A 19,129-nucleotide genomic window follows, 5' to 3' on the forward strand; every position below is an offset into this window, starting at 1 on the left:
GCGTATTGAATAGCTTCTCTCTTGGTACCTTGTCATATGCCTTTTCCAAATCGACAAAACTTAAATACAGATCTCTGTTATATTCCCATGCTTTCTTGACTATTTGTTGTAAAGCGAAGATCTGATCCTGACAGCCTCTATTTGGCCTGAATCCAGCTTGTTCTTCACACAGCTTTTCTTCCACAATTCTTCTCAACCGTTTCTCAAGTATACTTGCATAGATCTTGCAGGAACACTCAGTAGGGAAATACCTCTGTAATTCTCACATTCAGTTTTATTTCACTTTTTATATATGGGTACTATTAGAGCTCTACTCCAATCATCAGGAATTCGTCCCTCTGTCCAGGCTTTCTGAACTATGCAGTGCAGCCACTGTAAGACTCTTATACCACCATACTTCAGCATTTCTGGTCGAATATCATCTACTCCTGCTGCCTTTCCACATTTCAAGCTTTTCGCTTTTTCTACTCAAGTATGGATATGTATTCCTGACTATATGCCTGTTGAGTGTTTTTTACCACTGTGCTATCACTGCTTGTTTCATTTAGCAATTTATTCGAAGTAATTACTGCATACTTCAAGGATATCTTTTTCTCCCGTTTTCATGTCACCTTTATCATCTCTAACTCCTTTTACAGCACTCTTTCCTCCATTCCTAAGCTTCTTCAGCAACCTCCAGAATGTTTTGCCACCTTCTTGATATTTGTTTTCTATGTTGTTGCCAAAGTCCTCCCATGACTTTTGTTTAGCTAGTTTTACACAGTGTTTAGCATTCTTTCATTTGTCTCTGTATTCTCTAAGAGCACAAGCCGACTTATTTGATGGGAACTTTTGATATGCTTTCTTCTTTTCCTTCACTGCCTCTTTAACTTCCTGTGTCCACCAGGGAGTTCTGATTTTTTTATCCTTGCAGACAACCTCACCACATGTCTCTTTGGCTGAATCAATCAGGGTTTTCTTCAAGGTTTGGTTCCTGTTCTCAAACTCTTTCATTTTGTCGTCAATAATCTTTGTGCATTTTAGTCTACAGTTTACATCTGAGAGCTGCTCAACTTTTATTCGCTTTAAAACTTTCTTACATGTCATTCTTTTCAATATGAAATTCAATTTTATCCTGCTGAAGACTAAATAGTGATCGCTTCCAATTTCAAATCCTCTGTACACTCTGGTGTCCTGCACCAAGAAGAAAACATCACTATCAACAATAACATAGTCAATGAGACTTTTCTTATTCCTTGCCTCTCCTCTCCATGTGAATTTGTGCACATTTTTATGTTGGAACGTGGTGTTAGTAATAACCAGTCCATATCCTGAGCAGAAATCCAACAGATATTTGCCATTATTATTAGCTTTGCTCTTTTCTCCAAATTTTCCCAAAATATTTTTGTATGTCTCACAATCATTTCCTATTCTGCTATTTAGATCCCCAAGAAGGACCAACTTTTCCTTTTTCATTGTGTCAGTTGCTTTTTCTAAAGCCTCAAAAAATTCCTCCACTTCTACCTTAGTAGAACCTTCTGTGGGACCATAGGCACAAATAAGTCTCATTGTCCAGTTCCCCATTCTCATATTTGCCCACATTACTCTGCTTGAGACTGACTGCCATTCAAGAAGATTAGCCTCGTATTTTGTGTTGAATACTATGGCTACTCCTACTTTTCCTTGATTGTCATTGCCTGAATATAACATTTTGTATTTATTGCTCAGAAAGATCTCACCAGTTTTTGTCTTTTTTGTTTCAGTCACCTCTATTATGTCAATCTGGTACTTATCTAATTACTCAGCTAGCTCCATTTCTTTGCCATTCAGGCTTCTTATGTTGATAGTACCAATCTTTAACTCTGGTGATGTTGAGTTGGGGTTTGTTTTCAGATTTGTTCCAGTAGCTGACTTTTCGCTGCTCGCCCTGGTTCCCTGGCAAACACAACAGGGGCCTTGTTTAACTGGGCGATGTCCCAGCCGGCATGAAAGTTTGTCATATTGTACCATAATTTTTTAATTTGGTTTAACCAATAAGAATACAATTTGGTCAGTTAAATCCCAAATTGCCAGCCCATCCTCGTTCATTCAGTATCTAAGTAGATACCCAACAGGGTGCACCATGAGAAGGTGAGGATTGGATATTAGGTCAGACGCCCTGGTCGGTTCTCTGCATTCCTTTAAAGGCTATGTGGAGGTCTCCTCTGTTATACAGCTTTGACCCTTAAGCACCCCAATATTGTATTATTGTATATAAAAGAATAATTAATGGATATTGTAATTTGTTGTGTAAAATATAATGGTAATTTTGTATGTAATTTTAGTATTTTATTTTGGAAATAATTTTGCTTTGTAATTTTTTGTAGCAATATTGATCTATTTGGTCTCAACAGCAGTCATGATCTCATACATTCAAGCAATAATACAAGTTGTAACATAATTGTGACTGATAGTGATGAGGACGATGGTCATGAAAAAAAAACTTGGCAAAAATCATTTTCTACATATTTGAAAAGATTATCAAATGCTAGTGCAGGTGCAGACCAAAATTTAAGTCACATGCAAGATGTAAATAATTCTGATTCCATTGCAAGAGGAATTTATATTGATGATACTGATGAAGATGAGAAGAATAATTTCAGTTTAGACAACATTAATCTGGAAGAAGATAGCTTATCAATAAAAAAAATTGATTTAAACCCTGTAATTATCAGTAATAGAGAAGAACTTCACTGGGACGAGGAGAGCAAGCTTTCAGCCAAACAAAATGTTAGTGGAAAAGAAGAAGAAAACTTTTCCCAACTCATATCTAAACAAGTGGGTGGAGATACAGTGAAGAGCATAAATGTATCACCTGTTAGTGAAAAGACAAATATCAATGGTGTAGAATCTTCCTTGTCATCATTTTCTAATTGTGAAATCATACCCCCCAAAAGGATCACACCCCTAAGAGTGTCATCTAGTTACACCTCACCAAAAGATGGTCCAAGTCCATTTCAGAAAGCAGTTAAAGCTTCAGTTGAATTTTCAAATTTTACTTCTAGCCCAAACTTGCATTCAAAGCTAGGGGCATTTTCCTATCACAGTCCAACTTCGTATATAAAGAACTCAAATACTTTTAGTGACAATGATAGTCCAATAAACATTATTAAAAAAAAAGCAGCTACTAGATGTTTATTTGTTTCCGATTCAGAAGATGAAATCCTCTCTGACTCAGAAAAAAAAATTGAAGAACAGCAATCTATAAATGATGAAACAACTGAAACCACATCAGAAACTTATTCTGATATGGTAACAGCTCAAGAGAGTCAAGATACTGACTATGATGGCAAATCTACAGCAGGAGAAGATACATTAAATTCATTTATGATGAAAATTGAAGACAGCAAAATAAGTTATAGTGATTTCAGTTATGATGAAATGTGTACCAGTGATTAAGGTAAGATTTAAGGTTATATGGAAAAAAAAGTTATTACACGAGTAAAATTAACTATTTGATAATCTCAGTTCTTGCGAAAATTTAGCAGACATTAATAACTTTGATTTGCATTGTATTTAGCATTATCAAAAATAGTTCTTTTAAATATTCAGTCTTTTTAATTTAGATTTTTTAACTTTCATAATTTTTTTGGAATATACCAATTGAGCTTTCAATATAAAAATAATGCAGCACTATAGCACAGTTACCTATCAATAGTTTTCTTTTAAATTAACCTGTTAGTGTTAGAAGTTTTTTCACTTGTAAATTAAAGATACCAAGAAAATTATATACTTGGTTTAATCCTTTATCCAAGTGTAAGCAAAGTTTGTGCTTGAAGTATTTTCAGGACGGGAAACTCGTATAAGGAAGCTAAGACTTTGCATCACTTGCCTTAGTATCCCATAATGCAAAGCACATCTCCTTGCATAAATGTATAATGCTATGCATTATGGGAAGGGTCACTACCCAGACTGGTATCGACCTTTATTGAGGTCTTCTCAATAAAGTTCAAAACTGGTCTGGGTAGTAACCTGAGTTGCCCTAGTCCTGAAGTATTTTCAGGACTAGGGCAAGTTGTGCAAACTGTGTTTGCTTACACTTGGATAAAGGATTAAACCAAGTATATAATTTCTTGGTATCTTTAATTTATGATCTTTTAGTGTCCTCAGATTTGATCAGCTGTTATTTTTTTGCATTTCAAAGCACTTCTAAATGCATCGATGTGCATCTATAGTCTTCCTCTCTCACTTTCTTGTTGTTTTTGCTCTTGTTCCACGTGTTTTAACTGCCTCTTTGCCACATGACCTTACTTAGCACTAGGATGCTATATAAGCTTTTCAGTTTACTTTTACAATCTCAATGTGAAAGAATCCATGTAAAAGCTTGTTTTGGATTTGAACCTACAGGTATTGAGGCAGTCATTTTGTTATGCCTCCTTGTTTAATTTGCTGTTTTACTAAAAGCTTTACAAATAAAAGTTATTCATTGTCAATCCACTGCTGGATGAAAGGCTTTCTAAGATGACTCCAAAACTATCTGTCAATGGCTCTCCTTTCCCATGTCACTCCTGTAAATATATCATCAATCCACTTTGGTTTTGGTCAGTCTCGTTATAGTTTTTCCTCTTGTGGAATCCAGCCCAGTACCTCTTTTGTCCAGCATTGATCTTGTCTTCAAGCAATATGCCCAGTCCATTGTGAATTCAAGTGTTTCACTGTGATGTCAGACTTCAATATGATTTCTTATCCACGTCTTCCTTTTGTGATCCAGTCTATTGATACCAAGCAAGTATGCTTGGTATCAATATTTCAGACAATACATTCCACACTAAATAGTGTCATTCTTAATTTTTGAATTTCCTTTGCATTTTTAGTGTTCAGATTTCACAGCCGTATGTCAATGTAGGAAGAATATGTTGGTTAAAAACTAAACATACACACGTAACCACAGTAATAAGATTTTTAATAAGTAAATATTTCGTCCTAAATATCATAGGACATCTTCAGTACAGTTAATTCAAACAATACTAGGAATTGCATGCAGTTAGGGCGCATGCTTACAATGGAATCCCTCTATGCGTGTTATAGAATTAAATTAAAATATATCTGCGAAAAAAGAGAGATTACATTAAAATGGGATAACATATAAAATTATTTTACACAATTTTATATGTTATCTCATTTTAATGTAATCTCTTTTTTTCAGATATATTTTAATTTAATTCTATAACATGCTACTGCACATAAAGAGGGATTCTATTGTAAGCATATGCCCTAATTGCATGTAATTCCTAGTATTGTTTGTATCAACTGTACTGAAGATGCCCTATGATACTTAGGATGAAATATTTACTTATTAAAAATCTTATTACTGTGATTACACGTATATGTTTAGTTATGAATGCCCCACAGGTTTCATTATACAACAAATGTTGGTTAAAAATTTTCTTTTTCAGGCATAATGGTAATTAACTTTTGAATATTGACTAATTTCTTCGATGATATTTTGATCCATTGATATCTGTTGTCCTATGTATGTTGTCCTTGCTCAATTTCATCATTATAATTATAATTTTAGATAACTATTGAACACGAATCTTCCTTAGAAGCCAGCTGTTTTGCTAGTAATTTGGAATTCGTAGATAGGAGTCTGGAATTCATGTGTAGTTGAAGTAAAGATAACTGTCATTTAAAAAAATAATAAAAATCTAACTTTGACAGATTCTGACATCATGGTCAGTTTTGATATTACTTCACTATTCACTAATATACCATTAGATAAAGACCTTTAATCTCATTATTATTATTATTGTTGTTGTTGTAGTAGTAGTAGTTCAGCATGGAGTCCAAAGACTCATTGTGGGAGACCCAAACTATCCACACAATCTCTCATACCCCTTTTAGAACACATTAACAAAGTGCTAACAACTTACTCTGGCAACACATTCCATTGATTCACAACTCTTCAAGCAAAAAAACCTAATCATCATGCCCTTACTAACCACACTTTTACTCAACTTCCAATGAAGTTCTCTTGTTCTGCCTCCTCTAGCCAAGTGCTGAAACATTTCCTCTGCATCATTCCTATAAAACCCTTAAAGTAACTTAAATGTTTCTATCATATCCCCCTCTTTTTTACCTATCAACCAATTTCTGCAGTCCACACACGCTCAGTTTATCCTCATAGGGAATGTTCAACAGAACCACTGGCCATCTTGGCTGCTTGTCTCTGAATACTCTCAAACCACTAACTCATTCATAAGAAACCCAGTAGACCAGACCTAGGTACAGTAATCCAAATGTGGATGTATCAAGGCCTTATAAAGAGGAATAACTTCCTTATCTCTACTTTGTGTTCTTTAATAGCCAAGTAATCTTATGAGCTACCTTAGTAATATGTCCTCTAAAAACTCCAATTCTGTCTGCCATCATTCTAGCTTCATCTGTTTCCTGGAGTACAGTTTGATCACTAGTGGTACACAGTTTGTAATCTATTTATCGAAAAATGCATAACTTTACATTCTCAACGTTAAACTAATACCCATTATATTTTGCACATACCAACAGCCTATTTAAATCATCCTGCATGCTATTTGCCTTGATTTACTATTACTCTACCTATTCTTTCTTTTAAGGTTACATGATGGTCAGCATCCATAGTGAAGAATTTATGGAGACAACACGTGATAGAATAATTACTTTACTTACAGTATCACTAAAAAAGTAACATTTGATGTTTCGACCTCTGTATTGAAATCATCAGGAAAACATACAATCTACATGACTACACTACACAAAAGTAAGATGAAACTAAATGTTTGTTAATCATTTATTCTAGCCTGACCTCTAATGAGAAAAAAAACAAAAAAACAACTACATTAAATAATTTCTAAAGTTCTCTTGTATTAAGATTTTCTTCTGTTTGGGGTTGTTCTGGATACTATGTGGGTTGAAGATGGATCCTCCAAATTCTTGTTCAGATTTGGATGATGCTTCAGCATTTCACAGGCTTCTTTGAATTTTCTTTCAGACCAAGTTTTGGTGCAGTGTAGGGACTTGGTGCCTTTCCAGTCAATTCTGTGACATGTTTGGAGTGCGTTGTCTGACAGGCCTGTTTTTCCATAGTGGAAGTATTTAATGTGGCATTTGTCTTCATCTTTTCTAATTGGGATGGTGCATCCTGTTTCCCCTATGTAAGGTAGGTTACAGGTACATTAAATTTTGTAAACCTGGGTGGGCAAGGTATGTAAGAGTTAAGTAAATTTCTTAATTTGGCAGGAGGTTCGAAGGTAGTCTTAATATTGTATTTAAGTGGTGTTCTATTTTTTCTGAAATATCTCTCATGTATGGTATAGCTATGACATTCTTGTAATCTTTTTTGCTTTTAATGAAATTTTTATGGAGGATCTTGTGAACTGTTTTTTTTTTATTGTAGCCATTTTTTACAAACGTTTCGCTAATAATTTCTTGGTTCAGAACCTGTTCAGTGGAGTAAATTGTTAGGGTTCTGTGTTTGAGGGTGCTGATTACCCCTAGTTTTTGTGTTGGATGGTGGTATGAATTTTTATGTGCGTATTGGCCTGTGTGTGTGCATGCATGTTGCAGTAGATTGTGAAAGAGAGGCAGTGAAACATGACTAGAAAAAGAAGAGAATTGTTGTTTTTGATCTCGATGGTGAATTCGATGCATTTGTGTTGTTTGTTCAGGTGGCTCAGGAATGTAGTTAATGTTTCAGGGCTGTGGGGGCCAAATGGTGAAAATATTATCATATCTGAGCCCGACTTTGGGCTTTCGACTGACAGAAATCTCATCACTTGAAATCTTTCATCTAAAATGTTAGCTATTGAAAGGAAAAGTGGTGAGCCTATGGCCATACCTTCTTTTTGTAGGTAAAAATTATTTTGCCACATGAAATACCCTGAGCGGATTACGTGGGCAAGAGGGCCATGATATCAGGCGGTCTGCAGGAGAAGAATAGTGTCATTATTTGGGATATTAGTGAAAAGAGTAGTTATGTCAAAGCCGATTAATAAATCTTCATCATTGAGTGTAATGTTTCTAATTTTGTTATGAAGTATTATGTACTTTTTTATGTAGGAAGGGGAATGACCTACCAACTCCTTGAATGTTACTGCTTGTTTCTTGGCTACAATAAAAAAAAAAAAACAGTTCACAAGATCCTCCATAAAAATGCCATTAAATGCCAGCCATACCACACATTTGGGGCATTTTGGAAAAAAAAAGATACAACACTACTCATCATCATCATAATGAGTAGTGTTCTGTCAATTTTTTTCCAAAATGCCCCTAATGTGTGGTATGACTATGGCATTCTTGTAATCCTTTTGCTTTTAATGGCATTTTTAGGGAGAATCTTGTGAACTGGGTTTTTTTTTTTATTGGAGCCATTTTTTGGAGCCAAGAAACCAGCAGCCACATTCAAGGAGTTGGTAGGTCATTCCTCCTCCTATAAATATTAAGACAACCTTTAAACTCCTTGCCAAATTAAGAAATTTACTTAGCTCTTCCACAGATCTTCTTCCATACCTTGCCCACTCAGGGGTTTATAAAATTCAATGTACCCGTAACATACTTTACATAGGGGGAAACAGAGGGCACCATCCCAATTAGAAAAGATGAACACAAACAGCACATTAAATACCTCAACTATGGTAAAATAGGCACCTATCAGACCACGCACTCCAAACATTCCACAGAAATGACTGGAAAGGCACCACTGTGCCAAAACCAGGTTTAAAAGAAAATTCAAAGAAGCCTGTAAAATGCTAAAACATCATCTGAATGAGAATGATGGATTGGTTATTCCAAGAATTTGGAGGACCCATCTTCAACCTGTATAGCATCCAGAACAACCCCAAACAGAAGAAAATCTTAATACAAGAGGACTTTAGAAATTGTTTAATGTATTTTTTTTTTTTTTTTTTTTTTTTTTTTTTTTTTTTTTTTTTTTCATCAGAGGTCAGGCTAGGATAAATGATTAACAAACATTTAGTTTCATCTTACTTTTGTGTACAAGGGTGGTCTGAAAGGTTCTCGGCCTAACAATGAAAAAATGAATTTAAATTTCAAAATTATTTTTATTTTTCAACATAATCTCCCTTAAGACTAATACATTTATTCCAGCACCATTATCCCATCCCTGTAGTGGTTCTCAGTAAGATCTGCAATCATCTCTTGATTTGAAGAAAAACGCTGACCAGCGAGGAAGAGTTTTAGTTTTGGTGAGAGATAGAAGTCAGAGGGAGCCAAATCTGGGGAATAGGGTGGATGTTCCAACAATTCATAGTGCAGATCCCTTAATTTTCCTATTGCCAAAATACTTTTGTGAGCAGGTGCATTGTCCTCATGAAAGATGATTTTTTTCTTATGCAAACAGGATCTTTTTTCACAAATTTTTTCATCTAGTCTGGTTAAAAGATCAGAATAATATTCCCCGTTATTGTTTTACCCTTTTCAAGATAATTAATAAACAAAATGCCTTTAGCATCCCAAAACACCGATGCCACGACCTTTCCTGCTGATGGAACCGACTGTCTTCTTTGGTGCTGAACAATCGGCTTCTGTCCACTGTTTTGATTGCTGTTTGGATTCTGGTGTGTAATGGTGAATCCATGTTCATCCATAGTAATAAATTGACTCACAAAATCAGTTTTATTTTTGATCTGCTGTAAGCAAGCACGGCACCCATGTTGCACAATGCTTTTTCATATGCAATTCTTCATGCAAAATATATCCTACATGTTCTTTTGAAATGCCTATAACTCAGCAATTTCACACACTTTGACTCGCTGGTCATCCAATACCATTTTCTGCACTTGATCAATGATTTGTGGTGGTGTTATGCTTTTTTTTTTTTTTTTTTTTTTTTTTTTTTTTTTTTTTTTTTTTTTTGACGTTCTTCACATGGATCACTTTCAAGGCTGTTACAGCCACGTTTAAACTCGGCAGCCTATTTCTTAATTGTCGAAAACGAAGGAGAAGAGTGCCTATAAACTTTTATGAATTTCTTTTGGCATTAAACTTTCTTTTACAAAGAATTTTATAACCACACAATACTGAATTTTATCCATTTCAAGCGATACAGACAACACTTTTGCTTCAGACAGCTGTATAAAACAAACTACTTGATAGAATGACTTGCAATTTCATATGGATGCTTATGACAGATGTACCGACTTAGAAAAAAAATCTCTTGTAGTATTGCCATCTATGGTCGAGGCCGAGAACTTTTCAGACCACTCTTGTAGTGTAAGGTATCCTTTACATTGTATGTTTTCCTGTCAGTTTCTTTATGTACAGCTCTCTTTGGATATATGTGAATTCAAATATTCAGGTGTTATTTGAAATGCTTGAAAAATTTAGATACCACTGGTATAGTTTCATTTGATGCCTCTGCTTGATATTTTGATCTGGCATATAGCACAGGTCTAGAATTAATGAGAGTTGCACAAGCTGCTTCAAGGTTTTTGAATTCTGTTATTACATGATTTATTTTTTAACAGTTTCATATTACATCAGCAGTGTTCTGTGACAGTTGGAATTAAATAATTATAGTTTCTTATTAATTGATTAAAGGGTTTTATTTTTTCGTACTTTGGGTTACATTTAAATAATTATCAATTCATAATGTTCAATAATTACATTTTTTTTTTTTTTAAATACAATGTGTAGATACCTTTTTGTAACTCTGTGGAAAAGTATTTCATGTAGGTCATTCAATGGAAATTGTTGTATGTTAAATTTTAGTCACTAGCTAGAGGAACTTTTTCTAGCAAGTAAGATTTTTCTCTTTGTGAAATTCAGGTTTTTAACGCTAGATCTCAAATTATTGACTGTAAAACTCGTGCTGTTACAAACAGTAATATGTTAGAGTTGCTGCTATTTTTTTCCTTTCTACCTCCTGAAAAGTTTTGATTCATTGTTAGTCTGGGTTTACCATCAGTGAAAGCTTGAAGGATGGAGACTGATGCCTACATGCTTTCTAAATGCTATGGCTAAATAGTTCTGCTTATTCTCTTTGGGAAATAAAAGGCATTCGAGGATAGAGTAAATACAGTGCTACTGCAGATATGGTATATTTTTCCTCTTTCATGAAAGAGGCAAGGAGTGGGGGGAACATGAAATTTTGCATCTGTTAGATTCATGTTGCTTTACTACCAGTTCCACTGGCTTAACAGATTTGGATGAAATTTGGGATATTTACTTAAATTAGTTATCCTAGTTTGGAATTTTTGCATGGTAAAATTTGTAAAATACAAATAATGGTATTTTTACTGTTTGTTTTTGGATCTAATTTAAGTGGAATGTTTGTCATGAAGGGGGAGGTGTTTTCATCCTGAGTTAATCTTGGATATCTGGTAGTTTTGTTTTGTTTTTCCCTTCCCCAAGAAGCTCACCTTATCACTTAAGACTTAATTCAGTTCTCACAATCCATTCATTTCCATCCTAAACTAAACCATATTTTAGCTAAAAGAAGATAGTGAAAGCAATGATTAAAATGTGTACTTTTTTCCCTTCCTTTCAGGATTTTATCAGGTGATCAAGAAAACCAAGACAGAGCAAAACTTATGTATTTATCTGGTTATAGTTTTAAGATATTTCAAGTGTATACAAAATAATAATTTTGCTTTCTTGGTGAATTACTCCAAATGTAAGTTGTAAATAAACTTTTTTTAAAATAATTTAGTATTTTAATTCTAATTTCACATTATTATTATTATTATTGCGTGGGCTCCTCCAAGAAATCTAAGGACTCTGAGGGAGGATCTCTTGTATCTTACTCAATGTTGACATGTCATATTTCTCCTTGAACAACTCTACTGAAAATGTGTTCATAATTTTGAATGGTAGTTTATTCACATACATGCCTAAGAAGTTGGATCTTGCATGCTTTTAAACCATACCCTCTCAGTTTCGATGATCCCAGTCTCTGTCATATTTCTTCTCATTCATCTATTTCGGAAGACAAGTCTTTCTTAGATTGTGAATTTCCATACACCAAATCCATATCATCTTGGTTACTTGCTGGTGGTTTTTTTTAGATTTCCTCCATGAAACCAGTGACCAACTTTGAGCATAAACAGTCCAGAAGGAGCTTTATCGAAGTCCTGTAAAGTGGGAGCATAACTTCCTTTCTAGAAATCTGTGTTTTCTTCAACATTACAGTTATTTGATGTGAAACCACCTTAGTAATGTGGTACTTTAATTTTGGCTCTTAATTAAAAAAGCAATGAACTGTTCAAAACAAGAAAAATACGCTGTTTGACTCAAAGCATGTGTAGTAGTTTGAAAATGGAGTCATGGTTAGAACATGTTTGAACCTCTTATCAAAGAATCCTGTAACACATACTCGGTCTTAAATTATTATGTGACACCTCCTGGGAGTCCAAAGACTCATCGAGGAAGGACACCTACTCTACAACTCTGTCTCCACCACGCAATCCACTAACTACTACGAACCGCAACTACCATCATCAGTATTTTCACAGACAATCACAAACATCCATGCCCACAGCAGGATTTGAACCCGCAGCTTTTTGGCTGAAGAGCGGATATGCTAACCACTCGGCCAACCAGGCCCGCAAAAATCTCTTATTCAATTCATTAGTATATCACAAAAAGTTGGAGGCTTAAATAAGTGTGGACTAATTTTGTTGTGTGTGCATGTATCATTTACAAGTGTTAAGCAGTAACAATTCCCTTACATGATTAAGAATTGCATACTTTCATTGCTTTGTTAAATAAAAATAAATTAAAAAAAACTCCCAGCTTTCCTACTATTGAAGCTAAATTATAAAGTTAATTTGATGCAACAAAAAGGATGATGTATAACTTTAGAGAGAACTAGATCATGCACAATATGGTTACTTCTGTTTAACTACTGCATCTAGGTTTCCTATCTAAAACAAACATTTGATGTAGCATTTAAAATTTGTAAGATCAGCACTTCCACACTCAAAATTTTCTAGTACCTGTTCCATTATTACTGCAAGATATGGTACGTGGTAGATAATGGGCCTTCTGCTTTAAGTATGAATAGAAGGTTATCATGAGATAAACATTTATGAAATGTCAATGAACCTCATCTGATTAAGTAGAAAGATTTAAATGAACAGGAGTTGCTTGGATCTCATTTTCAGCTATGGAACAAATTAGCTCGGGGTCTGAAAATTTCTCTCTTTAGAAGTTGGGGGGGGGAGAGCAAGAGAACATAAAACACAACAGCCTTCCCTGAGAAAATATTTTTGGCACCACTGCATATCCCACTCACAAAAGTTTGAAAACCAATGTACGTTAGTGCCATACGGTGACAATTTTTTTTTTTTTATATACATAATCTGGAAACCCTGCTTTAGAGACCACAGAACTTTTACGAGCCACGTCATGTTTCACACTGAGTAGTGAAATTCATCTAAAGACATTCATGCCATGGAAGGGTTTTTCATCTTGTTGGCTAGAGAATTTAATATGCAAGATTTTCAAAAACACCAGGTATTAAGTAATATTTATTTAAAGCCATATATTTCAGCTTAAATATTATAGGTCATCAGTGGTGATGATGATCACTGATGATTCCCCCTCCTTTTTTTGGAAGAGTGAAATTTAAAAGGTTTAGTATGATTGTGAAGTGCAAAGTGTGTCAAATTAAGAGAAATGATCAAAAAACTACTGACTTGCTCCAGGAGATATAACAAGTGGCTAAAGAGGAAGGCATGAAATAAAAAGGACAGAAAAGACCACAAGATGAGCAGTATATGAGAAATGCTGCCAGACTAAACCAAATGTTTTGGAAATATCAGGTTAATTTACCTGTCCAAAGATGGGTAACATACTTTGTGCTAACATGAATCTATACCTAAGCATCTTAAATTTAGCAGTACCACAAGAAAACCAAATAAGATATTGGTTATATTTACCAGCTTATCAATGACCATCAGTATGTGATAGTCACTGATAAACTTGTAGGTAATGAAAAAGTTAATCATGAATTTCATTTATGTAGTATCCTAAACAGGATGTTCCAGTCAGGTTAATTATAGCCATAGCAAAGTCAATATTTTATGACAGTTAATTGTATGTGCTTATTTGTGAGATAAAAACTACCTCTATATAAGACTATCTTTAGTCAGAAAGATGTAATCCACAGTAACCATCTTTCAATGGTTCCAAGTTCACTAGCTTACAGGGTAATGTATTTTGGGATGTTGTGGCATTCGTTTAACAGTATGGTGTAGATTGTAGACGGTACTAACTGGTCTCTTGCAGTCTAGTGAAAGAACCGCAGGAAGGAGGGATTCAGTGGACTTTCTATTACTGAGTGAGCAAACTTCCCAAAATTGAGATATTCTTAATCCATCATTCATGTTGGTGGAGCACTGTGCTTTATTAGCCTGTTAAAACAACCTCCCTAAGAAAAATGTGTGTTGTTTTTACTTTCATTTTCTTCCACTTGTTGACCACATGCATGGCAGTGCCAGAGCTCTGAAGCTCTGCCAGAACAAAGTATGCTGATCCTATGGACACCCTTAGATCTTTGTGTGGCATCACATTCAATCCAGAGCGATTCAAATTCCCGCCGAAACCTTTATACTCCAAAACAGCTCCCTCACGCGGTGGTGTCGTCATGCATACGGCGGCTGCCGATTGGACGCCGTGGCTACGAACTAGAGCAAACATGGCTTAAAGTTTGCTCTAGCTTATACATATTTATTTGGCAATTTATACATGATTTTATATTTTAATTCATTTACAACTATCTCTCCTTTTGAAAATGCTTTAGATCATATCGGATGCAACACGTCCAAGTTTGGACTGGTGAAGTAAAAATCATAGAATTAGACGATTTATGGCCAATCCTCGTAAACAGTAAAAAATTACTTAAGAATAAAGCATAAATAAAATTATAGTTAAGTATAATTACGTATGACACACGCACACACACATTTCCTTAAAAAAAAAAAAAACAATACATAAAAGCCCAGGCTAAAAAATTAAACTTTGAACAGTAAATATCCTAAAAGCTGACAAGGGGGGTATTCTTATTAGCTGCAAAATTACAAAGAAATTTTTTATATCTAGAAATATAAAGAAAAAACTGTGTTTACGGGAATCGTTCTTTAAAAATTAGATATTTGTGACATGACGGAGGATGTCCTTCAGGATCTTTGAATAGAGTCTTTAATGAAGACAGCTTGTCCCTCGCAACTTATGCCATTCAATATTGCGGTTTAGTTGTTTACAAAAACACAGGAAAGGGATGTGTCAGTCTAATAATGGACCAGTGATTAAAATGAACTTCTCACTGTAGTGTGCTACAAGTTCCGTTGTAGGCTGCGAGTGTTTTTGCATTCGTATCTTATTTGTATTTCAAACACAGTGTAATGAGATTGGGTCAAGTCCGTATTCCTCTTGTGGGGAAACTTGTGTTTAACTCATGAAAACAAAGGAAGGTTCGGAGCTGCTGTAGCAACAGGAAATTCCAAGAAGAAAATACCACAAATGTTTTCTGCAATTTAAGATTTTTATCTTAAGTATGTGCATGTTTCAACCTTTTTTGTCTTTCTGTTCCTCTGAGAAAACTTGACCTTGAAACAAGGACGAACGGTACCGGTCGGAATGTTAATTACGAGAAATAAATGAAGGGGGAAAATATATGTCTGTGTAACCCACAGGCATATTTCAGTCATTAAGAAATAATTACAAAAATTTGTTATTTTGTTAGACCAATTGAAGAAGGGCCATGTTTTTCTATAGCAGTGGCTGCTCGTGGCTTGAAATCGTGGGGGTGCTGCAACTTTCGAAATATACATACACACTGTAAGTACAGTGTATACGTGTTTGAATAAAATATCAAAATTATAGTAAAAATTTTTAAAAATATTTAACATAAAAAATATTGTTTATTATCGATAAAATTATACAGTTTGGTATAATTCAAAATTACTTAAAATAATATATTCTTCTTGTTTTGTTTCATGAAAAAATATATATATGTATGTATGTACTATCTGGATGACTGTAAAACAGATTAAATATCAGCTTTCATGCATTCGTGATGCGATCATAAAAAACAAACCTGTCACTGAACACACAACTGACAACTGGTCACTCACTGATTCCTTTTTGGAATACTGCATGGCATTAGCTGCTTTTCTCTGAATACTTCGAATTATGCGACTTAAAAGTATTCAATTTGTTCGTTTTATGTGCTGAATGTTTTAGTCCATCTATCTTTTAACGATGTGCCTTGACGTCCTTCTTTGCAGCTGTTGTATTAAAGTTTAAACGCTGATTAGTTGGACAGAGAAAATAGTCGCGGGGGGGGGGGGGGGGGGGAACAAACACAGAAATCTCGGTACGATGAACGTCATTAATTATTGGAGAAAGCAAACGTTGACTTCATGTTTGTTCCCTTTCCAGTCGACCGGTGGATACAAACTTATCGCCCGTCACTGGGTAAACTTTGTAGTTCTCTATCTCTCTGTGTCAATATTTTTCACCACAAAGGGGCGATGTATTCGAATAAAAAGTCAATACCATATAACATAATATAGCACAGTATATAAATATTTATCGCTGTAGTGTTGCATTTTTTTTTTTTTTTTTTTTTTTTTCGTTTTGTGAAGCTTGTAGTGTGGTTGATTAAATTAGGTCGAAGATAAATGTAAACAAAAGCCATACGAGTTCAGCTAATTCATCTTTAGTTCAAAATACCGTGTGAAAGAGTTCTTGTAGTACTACAACAGAAATCGAATCCTCAGAGGGCATCACCGCTATCCACTACGCTACAGAGGAATCCGAAATTGAGGGAAAGAATATGGAATAGTACCTCAGTACAATAAAAACTTCAAGAAACAAAGGTGTTACGGGTTATATAATGTTATTTTCGAAGCTGGTTCAATATTAATAGAAAAAAGGTCCTTCGCAAAAGGAATTTCAAGAGACTCGTTTATTATGCTTGCATCGCGTTTAATAAAAATCGGATTTAATCCGAATTAATAATAATAAATATATACGATATTTATGTTAAATCATGCATTAGAAACAAATGCTACAGCAACTGTTTATTACGCTAAGAATTCTGTTCTTGTAGAGGGAGAAGTACATCGTAGTTACACTGTGTAATTGTATTTTCTTTAATTGGTGTAATTGTCTACCCTCAATATAAACATACTCTTACAATCACGCAAAAATTTTGTCATTCTTATGCGGACTTTCTATAATAAATACTTTTATTAGCTAGATTTTGCATGCGTCCACCAGGTGGCACAGTAATCAACGTGTGTTTCCATTGTTGTACAGAAGATATTCAATCAATTTTGTTATTATTCAATGTGTTAGCTTAAATATTTCAGTATTTTTCGAAAATAAAAGAAACTAGTGGCGCCACCTGTTGTATCTTTTTGTTGTCGAAAGCGGCCACCTTCATTAGTGTTGTGTCAACTATTTATGACATTTGTTTCATTAGAAGCCGAGTTATAGTGCCACGAGTGACAGCGTGTTTTGAGGAACGGTCGGTCGTCACGGTATTCAATCCGTACTCGACAAATTCTCGCAATCAATCGCTTGAAAACTTCAAAATCAAACTCACCACTGACCGTTTGGCCAGGCTGAACGAATTCTTTGTGGATAAACCCTTGGAATCGTAGAAACAAATCAGTACTGTCTTTACTTTTGACTTCTCCGAGCGACTTTTCTTCGGATGGCCCTCTTCTGGTGGTCTCCAGTCAGCACGCTTTGTTTCGAGCTCATACTCAAAATACCACATTTCGTCACCAGTAACGATCGTTTCAATGAAGTTTGAGTCCTTACGAGCGGTTTTAATGAGTTCCTTGCAGTGTTCAATTCGATACATTTTTTGGTCGTCTGTCAACTCGTGAGAAACAAATCGCGAATTCAATTTACGAAGGCCCAAACGCTCGGTCCAAATGTTGTGCACAGTTGATTCTGGAATCCCCAATTCATCTTCAATCAATCTCACGGACGATTTCGGGTTTTCTTTGATGAAATCACGCACTTTTTGGATGTTAACTTTTCTTAGTCCAGTTTTTGGACGGCCCGGCTTTTCGTCGTTCTCAAGCATCTCCGACCACTTAAACCACTCGTAAACTTGGGTACGGGCTAAGCATTCATCACCGCATGCTTTTTGAAGCATTTGATGCGTTTCGGTAAAACTTTTATCAAGTTTAACACAAAAATCAATCGCAGCTCTCTTTTTGAAACTCATTGTACGACCGTTCGTTTGGCACTATAACTCGGCTTCTAATGAAACGAATGTCATCACAGCAATAACAAAGCTCTCAATGTTATACATGCATACATGGAATAACTTTCACATTCCTCAGTAACCATGCTGAAAGCATTGCTGCTGCTTTCAGCATGGTTAGCATGCAGTGTGTGTGTGTGTGTGTGTGTGTGAAATAAAATAAACTGTGGATGATTTCAACAAGTTATATGAACTGTTCACAACATCCACAGTTTATTTTATTCCCCCCCCACACACACACACACTGCAGTAAAATTCTGCGCAGGCTGATGAACCATTCTGCGTCGACAGCGGATGATCTGGAGAAAAAAAAAATTATATTACGCTATGGTCTATGAGTAATCGAGTTGCTAGTGCATTATGATCATGTATTTTTATTTTCGTTCCAATATTGATCGCAATTCTCTATTTTGCACCTTATTTCATTTCAAAGGAAACTATAACGTTATTTGAAACTAACTGATAATTTATTTAAAGCTCTTAACGTTCTACACGCATGAGTGTAATAACTCGAACATGCTGAAACCAGAAACATATGACTGGAGTGCCGCCTGGTGTAACACGTTGAAGCCAAACTTAAAATTGTTCTCGAAATGCGGAAGCAAATTATCTCATCGATCTTAATCAATCAAACAAATTTAGTTCAATCTATAGATCGTCTGTAATTTTAAACATTCAACTCGAGTAATATCTCCATGGAATACATGTAGACTTAAATGTGTATGCAGAAACTTTTAAGACGACTCAAGATTCAATTTTATGGGAGTCTCAATTTCTGCAAGATAAAAATTTAATTATTCGGTATACATCAGCCAAACAACAAAGCACAGTTCAAACAGAATTGATATCCATTTAAATACACTCTTATCTACAAAAACTCGTGCA

At 35.0% G+C, this 19,129-nt stretch overlaps 1 protein-coding gene across 4 annotated transcripts in view; it reads left to right on the top strand.

The window, feature by feature from the left end:
• Positions 1-11,654, top strand: part of LOC150095706 (DNA excision repair protein ERCC-6-like) — a 269,923-nt gene extending 258,269 nt beyond the window's left edge. For all 4 annotated transcript variants that reach the window (XM_090409872.1, XM_090409870.1, XM_090409874.1 and 1 more), the window contains exons 19-20: positions 2,346-3,418; positions 11,504-11,654. In XM_090409872.1, the coding sequence (XP_090265998.1) occupies positions 2,346-3,417 (1,072 nt within the window). In that variant the 3' untranslated portion in view covers position 3,418; positions 11,504-11,654. The remainder of the gene's footprint in view (positions 1-2,345; positions 3,419-11,503) is intronic.
• The last annotated feature ends 7,475 nt before the right edge of the window (positions 11,655-19,129 follow it).

Source organism: Typopeltis vanoorti, chromosome 20 (genome assembly GCF_054136105.1).
Source record: "Typopeltis vanoorti isolate ZY-2024b chromosome 20, IOZ_Tvanoo_1.0, whole genome shotgun sequence".
Lineage (NCBI taxonomy): Eukaryota > Metazoa > Arthropoda > Arachnida > Uropygi > Thelyphonidae > Typopeltis > Typopeltis vanoorti.